The 22,956-nt window shown below is 34.7% G+C and overlaps 1 protein-coding gene across 8 annotated transcripts in view; it reads right to left on the bottom strand.

The window, feature by feature from the left end:
* The window catches only part of GABRG2 (gamma-aminobutyric acid type A receptor subunit gamma2), a gene marked incomplete at both ends in the record, with an annotated part of 131,777 nt that overhangs the window by 74,002 nt on the left and 34,819 nt on the right, over positions 1–22,956 (bottom strand). For 4 of the 8 annotated variants that reach the window (XM_081231220.1, XM_081231218.1, XM_081231219.1 and 1 more), the window contains 5 exons: positions 7,964–8,101; positions 10,692–10,774; positions 13,021–13,241; positions 15,567–15,634; positions 17,330–17,481. In XM_081231220.1, coding sequence (XP_081087346.1) covers positions 7,964–8,101; positions 10,692–10,774; positions 13,021–13,241; positions 15,567–15,634; positions 17,330–17,481 — 662 coding nt within the window. Of the gene's footprint in view, positions 1–7,936; positions 8,167–10,687; positions 10,775–13,020; positions 13,242–15,566; positions 15,635–17,329; positions 17,482–22,956 lie in introns of all 8 variants that reach the window. The other 4 variants (XM_081231215.1, XM_081231214.1, XM_081231221.1 and 1 more) reach the window with 3 other exon arrangements.

Raw genomic sequence — 22,956 nt, forward strand, 5'->3', positions numbered from 1 at the left:
GAATGTTTCACAGATGCTACAAAGTCATAAAACCCACTGTCCCTTCCTAGCACACCACTGAGCTACACTTCCCATCCCCATTTTTATCTCCACAGGAACACACAGCTAGTTCTTGACCACGGAATGTAAGCAGAAATGAAATTTGTCACCTTGAAAACGAACAATTTTCCTTAGACTTCCTATGACTCCTCTGTGCAGCCCCTCTCCACCTCTAAAGCCCCATTTCCTCACTAGGTACTGTCAGAGCAACCTTGAAATTTAAAATTCCAATGTGGGATTATTTTTTTAATAGTTAAACCTTCTTTTTTATTAGTTGAAGTATAGTGGATTTACAATATTGTGCTAGTTTCTGCTGGACAGCAAAGTGATTTTGTTAGATGTATATATTCTTTTTCACATTCTTTTTCAGATTCTTTTCCATTATAGGTTATTACAAGCTATTGAATATAGTTCCCTATGCTATACAGTAGGATCTTGTTGTTTATCTATTTTATATACAGTAGTTTGTATCTGCTAATCCCAAACTCCTAGTTTATCCCTCCCCCACCTTTCACCTTGGTAACCATAAATTTGTTTTCTTTGTCTTCAAGTCTGTTTCTGTTTTGTAAATAAGTTCATGTTATCATATTTTAGATTCCACATTTAAGTGATATCATAGGGTATTTGTATTTCTCTTTCTAACTTACTTCACTTAGTATAATTTCTAGGTCCATCCATATTGCTGCGAATGGCATTATTTCATTCCTTTTTATGGCTGAGTAATATTCCATTGTATATATGTACCACATCTTCTTTTCCATTCATCTGTTGATAGACATTTAGGTTGCTTCCATGTCTTGGCTATTGTAAATAGTGCTGCAGTGAACATTGGGGTGCATGTATCTTTTCGAATTAGAGTTTCCTCCAGATATATACCCAGAAATGGGATTGCTGGATCATATGGTAACTCTATTTTTAGTTTTTTAAGGAACCTCCATACTGTTTTCCATAATAGTTGCACCAATTTGCATTCCAATGTGGGATTTTTAAATGTAGTACATGAATATTCCAGTATATATCTAATGTCACATCACTAATAACAAAACAGATTTTTAAAATGGAGTGGGAATGTCATCCCTTTTAAGTTAAAAGCCTAAAGGAGTTTATTTTTGCATTTGACTTGCTTTGAAATTGTCGAAAACTTGAAGGGAAACATTCTAGGAGATCATTAATTTATAAAGAAAGTTACTCCTACATTGAGACATCTATAGTAACCTTGGTTACATCAAAGATTATAAATAAGTCCAAGGACTTTAAAGAAGCATCTAGTCAAATGCATTCTCTTTAGAAATAAGGAATTTTCATCCCAGAAAGGGCAAGTGACTTCTCCATGGCCATTCCTGGCCCAGCTCTTTATGTAATCCATTCATTTTCCTCTCCTGAAACCAAAGTTAATTTTTCTAAATTGAAGCTCAAAAATAAAATAAAAATCTATTACTGTGCAGTCTTTCACACTGATTTCATTTAATATATTAGGTTGCTTCAAGTAATTTGAAAAGTTTATTATTGACTAAAATGGGCTCACAACTTACTGTGATTCCAAAGTAACCCAAGATGTAGGACTGGGTTACAGTTGTTTATTTCTCTCCTATCATTTAGGTTTATTAATTTTTTATTCCAATCTCTTCAATAAAACAATTACCATTAACTTATATGTTTTCATTTCTCTTTTTATTTCCCCCACAATAATTTATGTCAATGATGAGTATCTTTACTTGTGTTTGCTAAAGACATATAAGTTATAACACAGCCTAGAAGGTGGAGCTACTTTTTTTCTTTTTAAAAAAATTTATTTATTTAATTTATTTATTTTGGGCTGTGTTGGGTCTTCATTGCTGCGCACGGGCTTTCGTTGCGGTGAGCAGCGGCTACTCTTCATTGTGGTGCGTGGGCTTCTCATTGCGGTGGCTTCTCTTGTTGCAGAGCACGGGCCCTAGGCGCACGGGCTTCAGTAGTTGTGGCACACAGGATTAGTTGCTCCGTGGCATGTGGGATCTTCCTGGACCAGGGCTTGAACCCGTGTCCCCTGCATTGTCAGGCGGATTCTTAACCACTGTGCCCCCAGGGAAGCCCTATTTTTTTTCTATTTGGAGAATTATTTGACAAATATGTATACACTGATATAGGCAGAGAAGGTTGAACTTGAGCTTAGTATTAAGAAAAATGAGCACGAAGACCTGAAATAGGTTCAACTTATCCAAAAAACCTCAAGAAAATAAAGGATGTGGTGTGAGAATAATGGGCAATGTTTGAAGATACAGGGTAGATTACATATATTTTAGAAATCAAGCAACGAACATGGACTTCATCCACGGAGCTGGTGTTTCTAAATTTGTGGTCCGCATGGCACTGTTGAAAAGTAAGATGAATTTAGTGGTACAGAGTTCTTTTTTAAATTTTATTTTAGTATTTATGCATTTCTTATAATAGAAATCAAGAAAATATAACTTGCACATGGAATCGAAGCCAAAAATGTGGGTTAAAGACCAAAAGGAAGTATATAATAGTTAATGTACATGGGAATGCCAAAAAACTATGAAACAATGATGTTTACATTTCTAAGGATGATATGGAAGATTTAACGGTTTTCTAGACTTATCATGGTGACCATTTTGAAATGTATAGAAATATGTTGTGTACCAGGAACTAACACAGTGTTGTAGGTCAATTAGACTTCAAAAACAAATAAACAAAAAAACAAATTCATAGAAAAAAGATCAGATTTGTGGTTATTAGAAGCGGGGGTGGTGGGAGGGAGAACTGGATGAATGTAGCCAAAAGGTACAAACTTCCAGTTATAAGATAAATAAGTATTAGGCATGTAATGTACAACATGACAAATTAACACTGCTATATGTTATATTTACAAGTTAAGAGAGTAAATCGTAAGAGTTCTCATCACAAGGAAAAAATTTTGTTTTCTATTTCTTTAATTTATTATGTATATGAGATTATTGATGTTCACTAAAGTTATGATGGTAATCATTTCATGATCTATTTACGTCAAATCATTATGCTGTATACCTTAAACTTACACAGTTCTGTATGTCAATTATATCTCAATAAAACTGGAAGAAAAAAAGATTTAACGTTTTTCTAATGTAGGAAGTACATGATATATTTCTTTTTGATTCACAATAATGGCAATGGTATCGCAAGAATGTAGGTTCTCCTAAGAAATTCATTTGCCCATGTTTCTAACCCACATCTCAGGATGAGAACATCAGGAACAAAGCTCTGCTTGATCCAAAAATCATGTAGATAATTTGGTGAAATGTCCATGGCAATATGACTAGAAAGAACAAGGTCTTCTACTAGAGAAAAAACAATGAGTAATGGAAAAATATATAGTAGAATTCTGCATTGCTTATTTAATTGAGGGAAATTTTATGGTTTTATCAATATAATTGTCACAAGCAATCCATTTTATAATTACCTACTAATCAACAACTCTAAGCAAATCACCAGGCTAATAGCATCATGGATACAAAGATGTTTAAAAGAAGGCTTCCACTGGGAAGTTTATGACTAATTGGAATGAGAGGGCAGAAAAGAGGGAATAAAACAACTGCTAAAAACATATAAGGTGGAAATTATGTTTTCATAAAGTAGGTGAAAATGCCCTGGGGGAGTTTGATGATGCTGATGATGGTGCCTTCCATTTACTGAGTACTTTCTATGTGTTAGGCACAATTTTAAGCATTTTCAGTGGATTATCTTACTTAATCCTGAGAGTAACCCTGTAATTGGTGATATTGAGCTTAGATATATTCAGTAATGTATACAAATCAGTGTTCAAACCTGAGCTGTCTGGCTCCAAGAGTGTGCATTCTGGCATTAAGGTCTGAAAGGTCTCACTGAAGAGAAGCTGTTTTTTTATGTTTTAAAGTCATAAAGAAGGTAGGGGTGAGTTGACAAGCCATTCAAAAAAGAAAGGAGACTGAAATTCAATGTGTGTACAGGATTAGCTATTTATATTCATGAAAATATTAACAAAGTAGTTCTGTCACAAGCTGAGAAATTATAGAAAACCAAGCTGGAAAGTTCCTGAGATCAGGGGCTTACATATTAGGAACAATAGCTTGTGCTTAATTGAATCTCCTGAATTCTTGGGGCACGAGGAAAGCCGTGGTTCAGGAAGACTTACTGGGACACAGTGCGAATAAAAATAGTGCAGTGATTAAAAGCATGAGTCTGAAAGCAAACCACCTGAATTCATGTCCCAGCTGCCAAATCTGATCCCTGCAAGTAAATGAACCCCTAGAAGTCTGTTTCCTTAACCGCAGTGATACCTTCAGTGTTAATGACCTTAAATATAACTATGGTAATGAGAATTAAAGTAGGTCATATATATAAAATGTTTGCTATGGTACATGTAGTTAGTGCTCAGTAAGTGCTAGCTTTTATGATTAATGTATAAAGGATAGACTGTAGAAAGAGAGACTGACAGCAGGGATGTAGTTTAATAGGCTCCCAACAGAGTCCAGATGAGAACAGACACGATCATGAACTAGGACAGTGGCAATGGCAACTGAAAAGAGGACAGTTACGCAAGATATTTCAGAGGTATTCGTGCCTTCCTGATTCATTAGATGTGGGAGGCGGACATGTGACTCTGAGTGTTCACGCCTGGCTCACTGGGACAATGACGGTGCTATTACCACACACAGAGCAATCAGCAAGAGGTGATGGTTTGAAGAGAAATCATGGATCTAGAATCTATCTTGATGTATTGACCAAGAATTAAAGGTATTCTTCAAGTCTTATCAATCTACCACCGAGGCAATATTTTTCTCAGGAGTGACACACATATAAATGGTGATAAAGATGATTCAGGTGGTGTATACAGAATTATCACATAGCCTCGAATTATGTGTAAGAAAATTCCTTCCTGCTTCTTCTACCCTTCTGTTTAAATCAAGGAAGTGTTTTACTTTGGTGCTAGTTACCCTTTTCCTTTTCTCTACTATCTCTTTCTTTCTTTTTCCACATACTCAGAGCCCAGGGAACACAAATATGTGCACTTAAAATTTAAGAACATTTTTCATTATATTTTTATATCAATTTCTATTTATGTCAAATGCTTCTCATTTTCCAATTATGGTCCTTATGTGAATTTTCCTTAAAAAATCATTTTACTAATAACAAGGAATCAATTTAAAGAAAAAATATACTAAGGAACCCACAGTACAGTCACCACTTAGATATAACAAAATCATGAAAGGTGGACTTGAATGAGTGAAGGTTAGCAATCTCCGCAGTAAACTAGGCCTAATTTTAGGCACTATTCTCTCCTAGTTTTGACAGAGGCTTCTCAAAGGGAGATACATTTACTATAAGTCTAAGAGAAAACCATGTTGTTGTAATGGCCAAGATTCAAAAAGGCTACAATTTTGATCTCCTGATAACTTCCCAAGAAAGTTGTTAATATAACTTCCTTGTAGATATTAACTAGTTATGGAGCCACGCTTTAAAGATAAGAATGGCATCAGAAATAAAACAAAGATCACACAGAAACTTCCAATCATTACAAAATCAACTGTCACAATAATCAGGCTGCCTGTTGGCATTGGTGTTAACTTTCAACTCAGCCCTTTCTCTTCCCAGAGGCAACTGGAATGATACCACACACACAAAACAAACCAGCAAGAGCAGGGAGTGGACAAGAAGACCAAGGTGGAGGCTAACCCCCATATTAAAATTCACAAGGAGTTGATACAATCAATTAAATGATGCTACTCAATATCAAATCTGATATCAATACAGTTTTGCTTTGATTTCTCTAGGAAGAGTAATAGCCTTGTGATACCTTGATAAATTTTCTGGCCATGCTTTAAGTAAATAGATTATTTTCTTTTGGATGTATTTATTACTGGACAGTAAATACTCTAGATTATTCTCAGTATGAGACTTTGGGGAGGGGATGATGTCAAACCCTATGATATAAAGCCAACACTTCCCTCACCACCGTTTGGTTTTAACGCCACTCCAGGCTTATATGACTGAACAAAAGATCTGCTAGTCATAAATTTGTGGGTTCTGTTTTAGGGTGCTGTAATAACTATACAGATATGAACATACAACAGAACTTAATGCCCAATTTCTTATTCTGGAAGCGTATAGACTTAGAGATTATTTTTACATGTGCTCTCTCACAGATGGAAGACCTGTTTCTAAGGCAGTCCTGAATCTGTTTGGGGGACCAAAATAAAGACTGTTCTAGTACTTGATGGTCAGTATTTCCAGTGAATAAGAGAACATAAGGCCACATTTTAAAAATAAACTAGAGCATTTCTTTGATTTTATTTCAGATTCTTTTTGCAACATAAGAGTTTTTTTTTTTTTTTGAAGAAATCTGCAAATGCCAAAAACAATGTTAGGTTTTTGATTTAGAGGATGATGCTTAGGAAGGTAGAATCTTAAATTTCCATTTCTGTCTAGGTCTGTAATTTGTTTCTCCTTGTACAACAGACCAAGGCCTTTTTCTAAATTAGTCAACACAAAAATATGTCCTATGAATTTCAGGAGGAAAACAATCATGTATGCATGAATGAATCAACAGAAAACAGCTTAATTCATGGTAACAAATACAAAAAGTATGTCTTAATATGGTAAGCTATGAACACAATGTTTATATTTGAAATTAGGACATTTAAATTCACGTAACTTTAAGAAGGAGTAGCTGGAATAATCTATATGGAATATGCACTCAGGGGCTCCCCTGGTGGTGCAGTGGTTAAGAATCTGCCTGCCAATGCAGGGGACACGGGTTCGAGCCCTGGTCTGGGAAGATCCCACATGCCGCAGAGCAACTAGGCCCGTGAGCCACAACTACTGAGCCTGCGCATCTGGAGCCTGTGCTCCGCAACAAGAGAGGCCGCGACAGTGAGAGGCCCGCGCACCGTGATGAAGAGTGGCCCCCGCTTGCCGCAGCTAGAGAAAGCCCTCTCACAGGAACGAAGACCCAACACAGCCAAAAATAAATAAATTAATTTTAAAAAATTAAAAAAAAAATGCACTCAGCATTACAGAGGGTTTGTATTAACCTATAGCCACCCATGAGACAGATCTGGTCTGGAAATATGTTTGACTTGCCCCACATGGTTTTTTAAATCACCTTCAATTAATACCATTAAAAATTATGATATTTGATATAAAAATACTATAGATTTTTAGTTTCTCTTGAAGAAAACTGAAGTCCTGACCACATTAGGTCCCATGCATACTTGATAATTATAACTAATACTATTAGGCACTACTACTTATTGAATGCTAAGTGTTAGATATCATTCTAAGCATTTTACCTTTTTTTTTTTTTTTAATACATACAGTATGACTGTGAAGCAGATCTTTTTGTCCACATTGGTTATCTGGGAGAGCTGGTCCCCTGAGAAACTCAGTAATTTCTTAAAATATGTAGCTGGTAAATGATGGAGTTGGGATTTGAACCCAGGCCTGACACCAAAACCCAGTCCCTTATTCACTGATGAAGCCAGTTCAAAATATTTAATTACTGAACATGGAATTAGTTCATATCCACTCTGGTCACTTTTCTGCATTTTTGAGAAGTTAATCTTCCCCATGTGATACTTTAAATATGAAACATATTTCTTAAAAGAAACATTATACCTATCCCTAATAAGTATTTTCTTCTTTTTTAATAACTGTTACTTATTTTTCGTAAAGGAATTAAGCAAATAATTTGCTTATCCAATTTGAATCTAATTTGCTTTAAATTGATAAAATCCATTTATATTTATGTATTGTACTAGAATACCAATTATAATTTTCTCTAGTAAACTAAAACACTTCATTTAATTTTCTGAATATCATTTCTAGACAAGTGTTGAAAGCTTCTAAATCATATACACCAGAATTTAAACTATGGAAGGGTCACTCAAAATTATTTTCAAGTGCATCTTACCAGAAGTTGTCTTCACTACTTCAGTGGTATTTCTCAGTCCAACAAATGAAAATTGATAAAGCCTCCAAGATCTTGTGTCACCCACTTCAACAGAACTACGCTTCCATTGATAGACAATTTCTTCACGCGGATAGCCATCTGCCATGAGATAAGAAAGCACACATTTAAAATGATTAAAAATGAACACATATGGCAACCACCTTCTATGAACAAGACACTGAGGGAGATACCAAGAGAGACAGTTTTGACTTAGATGAGGATCTTGGACTAAAGATCATTACCATAGGGAAAATCAATACAATTTCCCATATCCTAATGGGAAATTAGATTTAAAAACCATGAGGTCAAAATTACCCATGAAAAGCACTTAAATTGCATAGAAGGTATACTATACACGGTTTTGTATATACTATACGCATACTTTACATTGTCTGGGGTAAGATATAAAAAGTAGCCAGTATATAGTAAATAGTACATATGCAAGATATTGTTTATGGTGAAACCAAGTCAACAGGGCAAGATTTTGAAAGTCATGCAGAAAACAGAAAATAATGGAAGAAGAGCAGACTCAAATCCCTCCCCAGGGCATGTCCTTGGAATAGAAGATGATTGGGAAAAATTACCTCAACTATTTACATTATTCTCTCTCTCAATTTGTTGAGGCTTCATTTTAATATACACAGAAATCTGCAACTAAAAGCAGTAAGTAGAAATACCAAGGGGAAGATACCAATGAGAACTATGTAGATTCCTTACAGCTCAGTTATGTTCAGCCTAAACAACAGAAAGCATTCATGAAAGAAATATTTCACTGATAATACAATGATTATCAGTACCTTTTCCTAGCCATAATATCCTAGAAAGCTTTCTCAATTTTTCTTCTAAATTATTCATTTACTTATGGGGATGATGGTCATACTTATTTCATGTAATTGATGGTCAATATATATTTGCTGAATGCATAAACATTATTTTATAAGTAAGCTGCAGAATAAACTCAAGTAAGATAGATAGACAGATGATAAAACTAGAAATCTTCTCATTTGTTTGTCTTCTAATAATGCTGTGGAAAGGTAGTTTTGATTATGGAGGCTGATTGACTTCTTGGAATAAAATCCCTTGTTTCCATTTTTTTCCTTTCTTTTGGTCCAACTCTTTGTCCACTATATTTTAATAATAAGAAGAAAGAAAAAAGAAAGCCAAATCCCCAGATTGCTATTGAGTGGTGGTAGCAGGCTGGTAGGGCTGGATGTAGTGAAAACTGAGAATACGAATGATAATATTAAGGAACTTCCTATGGAGAACATGTTGGTGATTGAATTGTTTTAATAGCAATAAGTAATATTAAGTTGATTTTGGGTTCAGAAGACAATTGTCAATCAGGAACCTGATGGCATAGAAATCACTATTTCTTAAGGTTTAGCTGACTCAGTAGAGGAGTAGTCCCAGTTGGAAAATTAAAAGAAAAGAAATCCAATCTCCTAAACCTTAGGTAAGCTTTCACTAAAAAATATTGTATTCTTGGATGAAGTAGAACATATGAAATAAGATTTATAATGGGAATTTTTCTCAATATATATAATATACAGTGAAGTTTTCCTTTGGTTCTCTCTGGAAATGATGTTTATTGAAACAGGTGATTGGTTTTCTCATCTTTTTTCTTTCTTTTTTTTTTTTGAAAGTATTGTTATTATGATTTAGTTGGTTCTTAGGAATCTCCATCACTCCCTGGCTGGGAAATTATACCTATATTAAAAACTTAAAACTCATAGCCAGTTTTTCATTCTACGCAATATGCACAATTGACAGTCCAAAAATAAGAAGGAGGTGAGCAATCTAACACGAATGCAGAACAAATAGTGAGGCAAACATGGGGGAAACTGAGACTTGTTTTTGATTCAGACAGAAAATATCTGTGAAGGTTACTAAAGCTTAATTTGTATTAGAATCATCATGCTCTTCCTGCTATAGTCTATTATCTGATGATAATAATAATAATTAATAAAATAATAGAGCTTTTGATTAAATCTTATTATGTGTGAGGTGGTGTACCAACCATTTTACATATATCAACAAAACAATATTGAGGTGAGGCAGGTCTTATAATTTCTATTGGGCACCTGTGTTATGAACTCATTGAGAGATTTAGTAATTTGCTCAAGTCTTTAGTGATGGAGTTGGGATTTGAATTGGAACCACATGACCCCAAAAATCAGTCTTTTGCTCACTGGTAGATAACTAGTTTTAGGCATTACTAGAACTCCAGGTGGAAGAGGTAATTTTCAAATTTGTTATCTTTATAGGTATATCAAAACTGGAATGAACAAACAACATTGCTGGATCTCTGTGTGTCCTGATATGTAAAGGGAGAAAACAACTAGCAAATGTACTGCTACTCTCCTCTGGACCCATGGAGGGAGTGGAGATGTATAATGCACATTTACCTCTTTCTACTGAGACCAGGACAAGCTTTACAGTCCTTCTCAACAAAGGGCTCCAGGAAACAACTGCCAATTTATTAAAAGTTTATGTCTCAATGAAATCTATTTGTAATTCCTGATAAAATAGATCCTTTTTTATGACGAAAGAGATTGTCAAAATTTTCAAAGTCATCAACACTGCTTAATGCAATTTTGCATTCTGTTTAAGTCTCCCAATTAACTGATATTGCAATCAGAAAGACTAAGTGGTGAGAGGGGATGCAGAATATAGAATGAGTATTACTTACAACTGGAGAATTCCAAGGGGCAGGAGTGTTCATCCATTGGAAAATTGTGCAACTGTAATTGGCACTCAGCATCAATTGTCAACCTGAATAGGAAGATATGAAACATAAATAGAAAGATTTTAGACTGTTTTAAAAAATGTACATTAGTACAATTTCTAGTGACCATTTGTTTTTATTCCTGGAGAGTATGTCACCCATTCTTATTGATAACACAAGGCGATCCTCACTGAAGAAATTCACCAAGTCCAGGAGAAAATTGTTTAAGACTTAATGTAGTCCATTTACTTTCACAGACTAAACAATAGGATCTCGTTGACCTCAACTCCATTTACTCAATATTTATTATCCCATAATTTTTTGGCAAATTAATTGCACACATGAGATTGCTCAGTGAATGCACTTAACTTACTGAATAGAACAAACTGTTTTAAGACTTAAACTCATTCACTGTTTGCATGTAAATGAATGCAGATAATTCTCAGATCTTATCTGCTAATTAAAGCAGGACCTTCTCTTTATAAGTACTTGTTAGCTGTTAGCTTTAAATGACTATATGTGAGTTTAAAAATACCTGTTTCACAATGGAGTATTAGGGGCATTCTTACAAAGGAACACTATAAAGGCATTATATAGGATGTTAAGAGTAGAAGACTATCTAATAGCAATCAAGAAATGTTAAATACATATACACAGACATATCAGAAAAATGTTTGCCAATGAGTCTCAATTATTTTGCATCTGAGGTGCTTATTAAACATACAGATTTTCATTCCCAATAGAGCCTGGGACTCTAGGAGGGAGAAAATTTAAAGGAGTCCTAGATGTTTTGACCACCTTTGGGGAAGTAGGAGTATACTGTTAAATTGTAATGGTGATGGGTTGATGATTTTTTAAATTTCATATTTGTTAGCTATATTTCTTACAATTATAGATATCAATCTTAAAGTAATAAAAGTTGTTTTATAAACATTTTATATTAAAAGTTTAGCATAAATTTTAATTGGGGAGATTTTATTTTTCTATGGTATAATAGAGTAATTACTGATCTTAAGATATAATTAATAATTATTGAGCCCTTAATTGTCTGCATGGCACTGAGTAAGGTGAATTTTTCTCTCATTTAATAAGAGTTATTATGGCTTTATTGTACTTGGACTTGTCCAAAGTCACAAATCTAGTGGCATAGTTGAGATTTGAACCCAAGATTATGTCTCCAAAGCTAGACGTTTTAATCATTGTCACTCAGTAATTATATGCTCTTCCAAAGAAAAGATTAGTTTTATTCATAAGTGGAATTATAATTAAATTAGATATTTTATTAGTATCATTTCTCCAAATTAAACTGGAATTGTTAAAATTGAAGATAATGTAGATTGCAGATATATATCTATATATATACATATATATCTATGTATACACACACATACTTATATATAGATATACACACATATTCATAACTCATTATAGATAAGACAATGCTTATCATTATAGATAAGCATTATAGATAAGAATAAAATCATCTCTCTATATAGATTGGCAAACTCATTCAAATCTTGAATGAATCTTATGAGAGATATTTTTGAGCTGGGGTCCATAATTTAATATTGTACAGTGACTCTGCAAGTTAATACAAGTGGAAAAATGACTATAATATGAGAACGATAAAGGGACTTGAGATAGTGTGACTTTACTTAATACTTCAAAAGTTAGACAGAGCTCTTATTTAGCAAACAAAATTTGATTTCCACTAGAGTCTAATTCCAGTCATTACCTTACATCTAATTTAATAAAACCCATGATGAAATCAAAATATATGCAATGAATTTCTTTTGTAATTGTGGCTCTTTTTTCTAGTAACTGATATAACTCTGATGATAAAGGCTTTGGATCCAGTTTAAAGTATTATATTTTATATCTTGAATATTACCTATGGCATAATATATATGTCAGAAAGGCATTTAACATGAACCATTTTGAAGCTACAAGTTCCCGGATACTAAGATCTAGAAGAATCATACTATTCATATCTATTATTGAAAATATATACAAATAATTTAAATATCTGCTGTGCCTACTTTTTTATTAGGCTCATGTTCCTGTGAGAAAACAGAGTTCTCACATCAGTCAAAGAAAATGTTATACCTATGCCCTTTGAAAAAGTTCATTGATAACAGAAAACAACCTAATTTTGTATCATCACATACTATTTTGATCAAGCATGCCAACCCTGATTTAGGCTTGACATCTTTTGTTCTTTTTGTTTTAAGGGAACATGATTGATCTTTGCTTTATTCCCAGCTATTACTCCTTTCCTTTTCCAAAAGAATACCTTAACGTGTAGAGCACACGACCATCGTTCCAAATTCTCAGCATCCTATTGGGGGTGGTTATCCAGTGTGCATCGGCCTTTTTGGAATTTCTGAAGAAAGTGTCTGGAATCCAGATTTTCCCCACCATGTTGCTATTCAATCGGAGGACTTTAATGGTGCTGTTAAATTTCAGACGTCTGTCATACCATGTTTGGGCAAAAAATATATCAATTGTATATTCCTGTTTTAAAGAAAAAGATGAAATGGAACATCTTTTATACAGTAGGATTGTATTGTAGAGCATTTGTTTGTATTTATCACATATGTTCTCATGGCCAAAACAAAGCAAAGCTACTTTGGCTTTGAATAGTCCAAAAGAAAGCAGAAGCTTGGCTAAGGAGACTCACCCATCTTTTGTAGACAATACATTATGAAAAAATAGACCTAAGTGAATTCTGGCAAAAGATCATAGCCCTGATACAGTTGTTTGCATTAGGTATTTATGGAGCAGTTTCTCATGTTATTTTGGGCCAGTCAATTCTTTGTCACGGGGGGCTGTCTTGTGTATTTTAGGATGTTTACTACCATTCCTAGCGTCTACCTACTAGGTGCCAGTAGCACCAAAAACAAACCCCACCCCCAAGTTGTGACAACTAATAATTTCTCCAGACATTGCCAATTGTCTCTTGAGGAGATCAATTACTCAGGTTCAAAAACCACTGCTACAGAGTAAAAGAAAGTCCAGAACCGTTCTCAAAACAGTTCTAAACCAGAGCTCTGGAAGCTAAGCTGCCTCACCTCACAATTAAGTGAGGATCCTAGAGAATCTATCTTGTTAGGTAGTATGAAGATAGAAAAGGGGAATACACTATACACAAAAAGCACTTCGTGCCCTGTCTGGCAGATAGCAAACATCCAAAATAAGGTAACTATTTTTAGTTTTTACTATTACAGTTGTTGTCTTCTTTTTATAAACAAGAGGAAATGCACCAATTAACAGCAATCTTTACTACTGTACTAATCTCTATCACAGAACATATTTAAAAAGTGCTATGATGACAAGTGACTCTGTAATAATTATACCCTCATGTACGTATATATCACTAAAGTGGCAACTTTAATCAAAGAAAAGAAAGTGTGATGTGAATTAGACCTGGAATCATAACACCCAAGATCTAATTTGCCTATCATATTTAGATATTATTTAGCATGATTTTATAATTCTATTTTAATCATGTCTGTAAATGAGAAAATTAAAGAACAAACCCTTGGTGTTCTTAGAACACGACCCCCAGTGTTCTTAGAATATGAGAGTTGGGGGATGGGAGTCATTCACATTTCCTAGTCTAATCCCTTCAACCCACCACCATGTATGATGAAGAATACAAAAAAATCAGGATGAGACTATAATCTTCTTCCTTTGCCTCATTTGCATTGTTCTGGATTATATCATTGCACTCCCACCCCTGTATCTCACTGTAATTCACTACATGGTCACTGGAGTAAGTCATACCACTTTGTTTACTGGTTAATTGCATATTTGCAATCCACAAGTAATGAGAGGGGAACTTCTTCTAAGAAATTCTTTATCAACTAATCAGTGATGTGCCAATAGGTAGAGTAACTCAATAATTTCTGATCCACATTTTGGCAAACACACACACACACACAAACAAAAGGTTTAAAATTCTTTAAACCAGCATTTCATAAACTGTGATCCTGGGACAGTAGTTCTGGGCACTAGTATTCCTTAAACTGTAAGTTCTGTGTTTAAATAAACTACATATATAGCTGATTCTTCTTAGATATTTACAAGTTGCATCAGAATTTTAGTTGTAAAGAAGTAACATGTTAGCATTTGTTTAATGGTTAAACAAGCAAACTTACTTGCATGGAGTATGCAGGTGGTGGTATACTTTTTTATAATCAGCCCAGTTTAAAGCAATAAATATTTTTCATCTCTCTGACTCAGCAGAGCATCCTTATTGCTTGTTGGCAAACACTATTTTAAAGTTACAGTATCACTATGTTATGTTATGTTATGCTATGCTATGCTATGCTATGTTATGTTATGTTTGTTACGTTATGTTATGTTATGTTCTACTCTATTCTATATAGGCTCCAATCTAATTTCTTATTTCAGATTTGGATAGAGAGCTTTATAAAAGAACAAAGTTACATTTATTGTGAAATCTAATGCACGGTTTCCTCTGAGAAACAATTCTGATTTGAAGCAAACTATGACCTCTACACACCTTGAATATTCTAAAAAGTAGTAGAGTACTATATTTTATTTTGTAGTAAGCAGGACCTACCAAATAAGCAGTGAGTATTGAATTTTAAGATTATAGCATTTACCCAAGGTAATTTTATACATATGATCACATTTAATTTTTGTAACAAATCATTAAAAATAATTATCTTTATATTACAAGGGAGAAAAAAGGGTCTGAAAGATTCTCTCTGCCTTCCAAACTTTTTTTGTTGGTATGGCCCTTGCTATTTCTGTGTTACCACATTTCCTCTCTAATATGTTAATAAAATAGACAAACAATTAGAAACTTACCATATTGATAGCATTCACTGGACCAATGCTATTCACATACATGTCTGTGTGAATTAATGTTGGTTTCACTGTAAAGAGAACCATAGAAATATGTGCATATGGAGAAGCATAATATTTTAATGCTTAGTCCTTGTTATTCTAGAAAGAGATTTATTTTGCTACATTAGAAGTGATTTATTCACAGCTAACTTGTTGCTAGTGACTAATTTGCTACATTTAGCTATTTATTTTCAAAGAAGTATCTTAAGCACATAAACACAATAACTAAGCATAGCAGAATTTTGAAACTGATTATCTTTTTAAGACTATATAAAAATGAATAAATAAGAAAACACTGCTCAGATTTTCTTCATCCAGCTCTCAGATATCCTGAATTTTATTATTTTTCCTTTAAGTTCTAGAATTGATTTGGGCATTCTAACTTGACTGGGCCCATATAGAAAAAAATAGCTACTTAGTGATCTAGAAAATAATATGCATTAGAAACATGAAGGAGACATAAAAAGCAACAAGTATTATGAATGGTTTATGAAACATTCCTCCCTCTTGATTCCTTTTATGACCACTTTATCCTCATTCACCTCTAGCCAATACAAAATCAATCTTCCTCAATGATTTAATGAATTCTGTGACTCATCAAATAATATGAGGAAACCATATGGAAACCCAATACACACCTATTTGTCAAAGAGGACTGATATTAAAAATCATGTAGTATTACATCCATGACCTAGTGAATGTGCTCCATTTTCATTTAACATCTAATGAACGAGGATTCCTAATACCATTCATTCTGGGCTTCAGTTCAACAAGTACATTTCTCTCATCTTTATCCATTTTCCTTGAAGTGCCATGCTGTAATTCTCTGTGATGGATTGGATTCTTCACTCCTCCCTGCATCTGTATCTTTGCCTTCACATCAGTGAGGCTACTTCTCTGCCTCTGAACTTTGAGCCTGACCATTTGACTTGCATTGGCTAATAATATATGGACGAAAGCATTAAGCCTTATGAGCTTCTATTTTCTCTCTTGTTCTTTGCTATTGTCATGAGAAGGATACTCCTAGATAGTCTGCTGGTCCCAGGAGTGGAATGAGAGTACAGCTTTCTTAAATGAGCAGCTCCAACCTGGCTGAGCTTAGATTAGACCACCCCCAGCAAAGTGCTAAATAAATGCTTATTACTGTATACCACTGAAATTTTGTGGTTGTCTGTTACACAGCTATAGATAAGCAGTATGTCCTTTCTTTTTTCTAAATTAGCTTTTATTGGAGTATAGTTGATTTACAATGTTGTGTTAGTTTCAGGTGTATAGCAAAGTGAATCAGTTACACATATACATATGTCCACTTGTTTTTAGATTCTATTCCCATGTTCATTACAGATTACTGAGTAGAGTTCCCTATGCTATACAGTAGGTTCTTATTAGTTATCTATTTTATACATAGTAGTGTGTGCTTGTTTGTTTTTGATGTTTCTTCAAAAAGAAGTTGTCACTTTTCTTCTATAGTCTTTGTCTGAGATGTCTAGGAAAATTTAAATTTCTATCTCTCAAGCTAACTTGAAAATCATCTTTCTTCATTTTGAACTTATCAGTGCCCTGTCTACCCCCAGACCTGAATGCTGTTTATACATTCTTTATTTTTACAGTATTTAGTAAAAGTATCATTTATATCCTTCTGGTTATTGAAATGGGCTGATGCTTTCTCCTAATGTGGTAGACTTGTTTTTATCTAACCCACATCACAAAAGGTTTTAACATACCTCCTATATCAGGTCGAAGTTTATTATCATATCCTTCCAGGAGGTTGTTTAAGATGACAGTGACATCACCCTCCGGAACCTTTGGAGTCAAGACCCATGTTTTGTTAGAAGCATAATCTTCATAGTCATCATCAGATTTTTGGCTAGTGAGGCTAAGAAAACAAAATATTGGTCAAAAAACATATAGACTCCATCCAAGTTGACTTTTACTCACAGACCACTGGTAGGAAAGGAGAAATGAAACAGGATGACAAGAATGCGTTACACTGGATTACAGTGAAGATTCTCAGCTGAGGGTTAGTCTAGCTAATTAAATTTCACAGATGTAGATTAAAATCTATTAAAGTATACTCTTCAGTTTTCCAGAATGCTCTGTCCTCCCATCTATAAGTATGCCATGTTTTACCAGTTACTTTTGCCTTTTCCATAGTTGATGTTCTTCCTGTCCACCTGCCCAACTTTACAAAGGATTTATAAAAAAAAAAAAAACACAACTATTTTTGTGAAAGCAATGCTTAAATGATCATAATGTAGTCTAGGAGTTCAGGCATAATGTCTACTTCTTCCTCCTTTGAGAAGTTAACTTGCTCCAACCTATTAATGAAAGTAAGACTGATAATTAGATTCACTCCCACAAACTGCCAGACAATTCTCTCCCCCCTCAACTGAACTAGTAAGGAGAGGCTCAGTCTTGCTGCCTTTCCTTCCTCCAGGGTGTGTGTATGTGTATTTTTTTTTCCCTCACTTGCACTGAATGCAAGGGCAGTTCATTTATCTTTGATTGTTAAGAATCTGGTACTATGAAGAAAGATTTAGCTGTAGACTTTAAACCACTCTTTATTACAGCAAAAGCTCCTGAGCTAGAAACTCACACTAATGGTTAATGTACTACAATCATAGAAGTGAAATTACCTATTTTGAATAATCAAAAAGTGACATAATATTCTATGATTCAGTTTTCTATGCCAAAACCTGTCAGAAAAGCCACAATTGGACCAGAAACTAAGGCTGATTTTGGAAGGATATTGGAATTCCTATAGTTTGCCTCTCCCCTGCCCCAAACCCCATCCTCCTCCCCTCCACACACAAAATGATTATATTTGCCAGATCTAGGGGCAATGTAAAACCTTGCAAAAGCTGCCATTTTAATTTTTATCAATATTCAGTAAATACTGGTTACTTTTATTGCTTATGGTGAAATAAAAAAATACAAAATAAAGTTTCTCATCTCAGTTCTCATCTTCAGTTTATTTTCTTAAAGATATGGTAAGAAAGAATCTTGTCAGAAATCAAATCACTGCCACATTACCCCGAATATGTATCATATTCTCAAACAGTACATTACACTCAATTACACTCATTTGTCAAGATAGATAAATATATACATATATAACATATGTATATGTATAGATAAATAGATAGATGACTAAATATGGTAGGAGAAAGCTGATTATGTGATTAATCTGGTTTGAGAATGAGGATGGGAGATGAAATTTTAAAAGTAATCACTGGCATGAATCAACTTAGTAAGCAAATAATCTTTTTATTCCTTTAAAGCTTTATGAATAGGAAACATAAAACTGAGTCACACATTTGCATAAAACCTGACATAGCCAGTCTTATATCTTGCACTTCAGTTAACATAAGAACTTTAAACAAAATTTGAATTTCATAGAGCACCTCTAGAGGGTATGTATGATAGGCTGGACAAAGCTTCAACCAGCTCTCAAAGAGAATTACTTCAATGCAGGCAGAGAGCAGTTGTCTGCTAGGAAAATTCCTCTTAAGCCTCAATTCATTACTTCTCTAGAGCACTGATGAACTCTGTGTAATAGAGTTCTAATCCTATGACCTAAATCTTACTACTTCTTCCTCCTTTGAGAAGTTAACTTGCTCCAACCTATTAATGAAAGTAAGAGACTGATAATTAGATTCACTCCCACAAACTGCCAGACTGGCATGAATCAACTTAGTAAGCAAGTAATCAATTCATCATTTCTCTAGAGCACTGATGAACTCTGTGTAATAGAGTTCTAATCCTATGACCTAAATCTTACTAGTTTAAGAAGAAAAAAAAAGTTATCTGACAAAGAAATATTCAAATCCCCCTGATAACTCATTGAGAAAAGAACGTAGTTGGCCCATTGAACGTTGGATGTCATCATTATGAAATTTTATCACTGTTTAATTTGTTCAGGCAAAAGTGCCTTTTCAAAAAAAATCTCAACTTCTTCCTTCCTTTCTCTCCATCTCTGTCCTTCCCCTTCCCTCTTTCCCTCTCTGATAAAAGCATCCTATTAAAGTTTCTTCAAGGAAAGGGAATATATATTAAACAGTTTGGTATCCTTGTTCATAGCACTTCCTCATACTAACAAATAAATAATCCAAGTATGATGGTGCCATGTTACCATTATTACCCTCTGGCAGACCAGGAGGGAAAATATATTAAGTGGAAAGAAAAGGGATAATTCTGGGACTTCACTGTTGGTGCAGTGAATAAGACTCCTTGCTCCCAGTGCAGGGGACCCGGGTTTGACCCCTGGTCAGGGAACTAGATCTCACATGCTTGCTGCAACTAAGAGTTCGCATGTCACAACTAAGGAGCCCACATGCCACAACTAAGGTGCTGGCAAGCTGCAACTAAGGAACCCTGGAGCTGCAACTAAGGAGCCCACCTGCCACAACTAAGGAGCCCACAAACCACAACTAAGGAGCCTGCCTGCTGCAACTAAGACCCCACACAACGAAATAAATAAATAAATATTTTTTAAAAAAAGAAAAATAGTATATTTCTTAAAAGGAATACTACTTTCTAGAATTGCACCAGTAATTCTCTTAGAGTCATCATCTATTGGATGCCATAACAATAATCAAATAGATTATTTCACATAAATGTGTCAGTGACAGATTTGGCCATACTTCAGGATGCCTACTTAGCCATAAAGAGGTAAAATAAAGTAGAGAAATTAAAAGCATACAGTCAGGAGTTAGAAAGTACCAGGTTAGACTTCTGGCTTCATATCTTGCCTGCCACTTACTATTTTATGACCTTGGGCAAATTATTTAACCTTGTTAATCTTCACAAAGTTCTCATCTTTAAAACAGAGTTAATACTAGTGTTCATATCACATCTTTGTGCAAGGTTAAGAAATACTTACTAAGGGCTTAGCACAGTACCTGACACATAGCCCTGAAAGTAGATTTATAACAAGAGTTCCAATCTTTTAACTAAAACCTGAATCTACAGATACTGCTTCCAGGCTTTGATCTAGAATGGACTGAGAAGAAGTAAAAACAGATGTTACCCAGGAAGAAAAATTATGAACCCCTACATTATAAATAAATGAAGTTTTTACTCTCTAGAGTGTTCCCAGCTGAGGTCTAAATTAATGGGGCTGATGAATAATCTGGGGTTGTTTCCAGATTTGTTTTAAAAAAAAGAAAGAAAGAAAGAACCTCTCTCATTCAAAATCGGCTGTTTCTTCAGAATTCTTTGGAGTCAAGGCCTCCTCACTTATACGTGGGCTCTCTAGGGATAATGAAGATGACCATTAGATAAGGCATTCTGTGGAACTGTGAACTCCAAGAAAAAGCCTGGGCAGAAATAGATAGATAATGATGCAAGAAAACTGACTTAACAGTTGAGTGGGCTGAGAGCAAACATAAACTTGAACTTCTAGCTAAAGGCACCTATCTAAATGTGATGGCCAGGTTCCCTGACTTCAGACTATACTACAAAGCTACAGTATAATCAAGACAGTATGGTACTGGCACAAAAACAGAAATATAGATCAATGGAACAGGATAGAAAGCCCAGAGATAAACTCACACAGATATGGTCACCTTATTTTGGATAAAGGAGGCAAGAATATACAATGGAGAAAAGACAGCCTCTTCAATAAGTGGTGCTGGGAAAACTGGACAGCTACATGTAAAAAACTATAATTAGAAATGAAATGAGAACACTCTTTATCACTATACACAAAAATAAACTCAAAATGGATTAAAGACCTAAATGTAAGACTGGGTACTATAAAACTCTTAGAGGAAAATGCAGGCAGAACACTCTTTGACATAAATCGTAGCAATATCTTTATCAATCCGTCTCCTAGAGTAAGGGAAATAAAAACAAAAATAAACAAATGGGACCTAATCAAACTCAAAAGCTTTTGCACAGCAAAGGAAACCATAAACAAAATGAAAGACAACCCACAGAATGGGAGAAAATATTTGCAAACAATGCAACTGACAAGGGATTAATCTCCAAAATTTACAAACAGCTCATGCGGCTCAGTATCAAAAAAAATCAACAACCCAATCAAAATATGGGCAGAAGACCTAAATAGACATTTCTCCAAAGAAGACATACAGATGGCCAAGAGGCACATGAAAAGATGTTCAACATTGCTAATTATTAGAGAGACACAAATCAAAACTACAATGAGGTATCACCTCACACTGGTCAGAATGGCCATCATCAAAAAGTCTACAAACAATAAATGCTGGAGAGGGTGTGGAGAAAAGGGAACCCTCTTCCACTGTTGGCAGGAATGTAAATTGATACAGCCAACCTGGAGAACAGTATGGAGGTTCCTTAAAAAACTAAAAATAGAACTATCATACGACCCAGCAATCCCACTACTGGGCATATACCATGAGAAAACCACAAATCAAAAAGAGTCATGTACCACAATGTTCATTGCAGCTCTATTTACAATAGCCAGGACATGGAAGCAACATAAGTGTCCATCAACAGATGAATGGATAAAGAAGATGTGGCACATATATAAAATGGAATATTACTCAGCTATAGAAAGAAATGAAACTGAGTTATTTATAGTGAGGTGGATGGACCTAGAGTCTGTCATACAGAGTAAAGTAAGTCAGAAAGAGAAAAACAAAACAAATACCATATGCTAACACATACCTATGGAATTAAAAAAAAAAAGGTTCTGAAGAACCTAGGGGCAGGATAGGAATAAAGACACAGACGTAGAGAATGGACTTGAGGACACGGGGAGGGGAAGGGTAAGCTGGGACGAAGTGAGAGAGTGGCATGGACTTATATATACTACCAAATGGAAAACAGATAGCTAGTGGTAAGCAGCCGCATAGCACAGGGAGATCAGCTCGGTGTATTTTGACCACCTAGAGGGGTGGGATAGGGAGGGTGGGAGGGAGACGCAAGAGGGAGGAGATATGGGGACATATGTATATGTTTAGCTGATTCACTTTGTTATAAAGCAGAAACTAACACACCATTGTAAAGCAATTATACTCCAATAAAGGTGTTAAAAAAATAAAAAATGAACATTAAATAAAAATATAATAAATAAATAAATGTAACAGCCTTTGGATAAAGGAGCACAACGGTTTACAGCTATTCCACTTTCTTACTAGACTTAACAGCTTTGCAGTACAAATAACCTTTCCAATCTTCTCCCATGTACCACTATTTCAGAGTGAGACCTCTGAAGCTTCCCTCACATCAGCTTATGCTATCATACCCTATTTTTTTATAAATTCATACACTAGGAGTTCAGAGATCATGCTGGAGATTAAGATTGTTAACTTTCAAGGATCTGGGAAAGAACCCACCACTAGTACAAGTTAGTACTACATTATGT

This window comes from Mesoplodon bidens, assembly GCF_964165515.1.
Source record: "Mesoplodon bidens genome assembly, chromosome: 4".
Lineage (NCBI taxonomy): Eukaryota > Metazoa > Chordata > Mammalia > Artiodactyla > Ziphiidae > Mesoplodon > Mesoplodon bidens.